We start from the raw sequence: 3053 nt of genomic DNA, 5'->3' as shown, positions 1-3053 counted from the left end.
CTCCCTTACTTCACCTAAGCTCCAAAGATGTACGGAAGAGTGTATAGAGCAGTTATTATTTTCCATCATTCTGCTCTAAATAAAGGAAACATGAAGGAAAATAGAGGAAAGTTAAGTGTTTTTTTTGGGGGGTGGGAATTTTCGTTTGGTATATACCCCAATGGAGGAAGGCGGACCATGCCCCACAACCCCCAGACGGCTTGTAGAGGATGCCCAGGTCTTTCAGGGAGGCCCAACAACGGGTATGAGGGTGTCGGAAAGAGCCCATGAACCTTTCCCCCCCACGGCACCGGGCAGGTCTCGAACCCACACGCTACCAGTACGGGACCACGGGAGCCTCGAGAGTAAAGTAAAGTAAAAGTAAATTAAAGGAGAAATAAAATAAATGTAAATGCAAAACAATCTATTTCTTGAACCAGTGATGGGCGGAGGAACCCAATTGACGCCAGGCAGCACTGGTGAGCGCGTCCGTCCGTCCGCCTGTCCGTCCGTCTGTCCGTCCGTCCGTCTGTCTGTCTATGGTGACGGTCTCCAGTTTGGCGTGTTGTCCTCCGCTGGAAATAATAATAATGTTGATAATAATGATAATAATAATGATAAGAGTTAATGATCTTGTTCTATACTTGTCAATTCAATGTTTACTACTACTACTACTACTACTACTACTACTACTACTACTACTACTTACGGTGGCACTTGACGTCGGTGTCCCTGAGGTAGCCGCGGCCCGAGGCGTACCATTCGCCACCCCGACAAAGGATGGTCTGAGTTCGACGCCCGTTGATCATCCGATGGTGAGGATGGCACTGAATCTTCATCCTTAGGGGGGGAGGAGGAGGAGGAGGAGGAGGAGGAGGAAGAGGAGAAGGAGGAGGAGGAGGAGAATATATCTTAATATCAACAACAATTAGAAGCAAGAGAAAAAAGAAAGGTCGTAGAAGATGCTGGTTAACTCTTGCATAAGGGATTGGGACAGTATAGGGATGAAAGAGTGAAGATGCTGGTTAACTCTTGCATAAGGGATTGGGACAGTATAGGGATGAAAGAGTGAAGATGCTGGTTAACTCTTGCATAAGGGATTGGGACAGTATAGGGATGAAAGAGTGAAGATGCTGGTTAACTCTTGCATAAGGGATTGGGACAGTATAGGGATGAAAGAGTGAAGATGCTGGTTAACTCTTGCATAAGGGATTGGGACAGTATAGGGATGAAAGAGTGAAGATGCTGGTTAACTCTTGCATAAGGGATTGGGACAGTATAGGGATGAAAGAGTGAAGATGCTGGTTAACTCTTGCATAAGGGATTGGGACAGTATAGGGATGAAAGAATGAAGATGCTGGTTAACTCTTTGCATAAGGGATTGGGACAGTATAGGGATGAAAGAATGAAGATGCTGGTTAACTCTTGCATAAGGGATTGGGACAGTATAGGGATGAAAGAGTGAAGATGCTGGTTAACTCTTGCATAAGGGATTGGGACAGTATAGGGATGAAAGAGTGAAGATGCTGGTTAACTCTTGCATAAGGGATTGGGACAGTATAGGGATGAAAGAATGAAGAGGCTGGTTAACTCTTGCATAAGGGATTGGGACAGTATAGGGATGAAAGAGTGAAGATGCTGGTTAACTCTTGCATAAGGGATTGGGACAGTATAGGGATGAAAGAGTGAAGATGCTGGTTAACTCTTTGCATAAGGGATTGGGACAGTATAGGGATGAAAGAGTGAAGATGCTGGTTAACTCTTGCATAAGGGATTGGGACAGTATAGGGATGAAAGAGTGAAGATGCTGGTTAACTCTTGCATAAGGGATTGGGACAGTATAGGGATGAAAGAATGAAGATGCTGGTTAACTCTTGCATAAGGGATTGGGACAGTATAGGGATGAAAGAATGAAGATGCTGGTTAACTCTTTGCATAAGGGATTGGGACAGTATAGGGATGAAAGAATGAAGATGCTGGTTAACTCTTGCATAAGGGATTGGGACAGTATAGGGATGAAAGAGTGAAGATGCTGGTTAACTCTTGCATAAGGGATTGGGACAGTATAGGGATGAAAGAGTGAAGATGCTGGTTAACTCTTGCATAAGGGATTGGGACAGTATAGGGATGAAAGAGTGAAGATGCTGGTTAACTCTTGCATAAGGGATTGGGACAGTATAGGGATGAAAGAGTGAAGATGCTGGTTAACTCTTGCATAAGGCATTGGGACAGTATAGGGATGAAAGAGTGAAGATGCTGGTTAACTCTTGCATAAGGGATTGGGACAGTATAGGGATGAAAGAGTGAAGATGCTGGTTAACTCTTTGCATAAGGGATTGGGACAGTATAGGGATGAAAGAGTGAAGATGCTGGTTAACTCTTTGCATAAGGGATTGGGACAGTATAGGGATGAAAGAGTGAAGATGCTGGTTAACTCTTGCATAAGGGATTGGGACAGTATAGGGATGAAAGAGTGAAGATGCTGGTTAACTCTTGCATAAGGGATTGGGACAGTATAGGGATGAAAGAATGAAGATGCTGGTTAACTCTTGCATAAGGGATTAGGACAGTATAGGGATGAAAGAGTGAAGATGCTGGTTAACTCTTGCATAAGGGATTGGGACAGTATAGGGATGAAAGAGTGAAGATGCTGGTTAACTCTTGCATAAGGGATTGGGACAGTATAGGGATGAAAGAATGAAGATGCTGGTTAACTCTTGCATAAGGGATTGGGACAACATAGGGATGAGCAGGAGTAGAAAGTCGTAAACAGATTCATCACCCACAGCCCCCCCTCACCCCCCCCCCTTACCTGGACAGCACCCCCCCCAGCGAGGCCGCCCCCAGGGTTTTCGGGTCGGGGTAACCGCATCGCTGGTGTTCACAATGACCGCCCCAGAACTTGTAAGGGCAATCACATACCTTCTCCTCTAAGCACTTTCCTCCGTTCTGGCAAGGCGGGTCACACTGGGATTCTGGGAGGAGGAGGAGGAGCAGGAGGAGGAGGATAAGGACAAGAAGAGGAGGAAGAGGAAGGAGGAGGGGAGAGAGAGAAGAAGAATATGAGAAGCAGA

The 3053-nt window shown here is 45.6% G+C and overlaps 1 protein-coding gene across 1 annotated transcript in view; it reads right to left on the bottom strand.

Moving 5' to 3' along the window:
* Positions 1-388: 388 nt before the first annotated feature.
* Positions 389-3053, bottom strand: part of LOC126982170 (von Willebrand factor D and EGF domain-containing protein-like) — a 6024-nt gene continuing 3359 nt past the window's right edge. Inside the window, exons 6-8 of the mRNA XM_050834005.1 lie at positions 2792-2954; positions 689-819; positions 389-554 (exon numbers count right to left, since the gene is read on the bottom strand). Of these exons, the coding sequence (XP_050689962.1) occupies positions 517-554; positions 689-819; positions 2792-2954 (332 nt within the window). The 3' untranslated portion in view covers positions 389-516. The remainder of the gene's footprint in view (positions 555-688; positions 820-2791; positions 2955-3053) is intronic.

This window comes from Eriocheir sinensis, chromosome 50 (genome assembly GCF_024679095.1).
Source record: "Eriocheir sinensis breed Jianghai 21 chromosome 50, ASM2467909v1, whole genome shotgun sequence".
Taxonomy (NCBI): domain Eukaryota; kingdom Metazoa; phylum Arthropoda; class Malacostraca; order Decapoda; family Varunidae; genus Eriocheir; species Eriocheir sinensis.
Note: the sequence above shows the minus strand (reverse complement) of the source record. Positions and strands in the feature narration are given on the sequence as shown.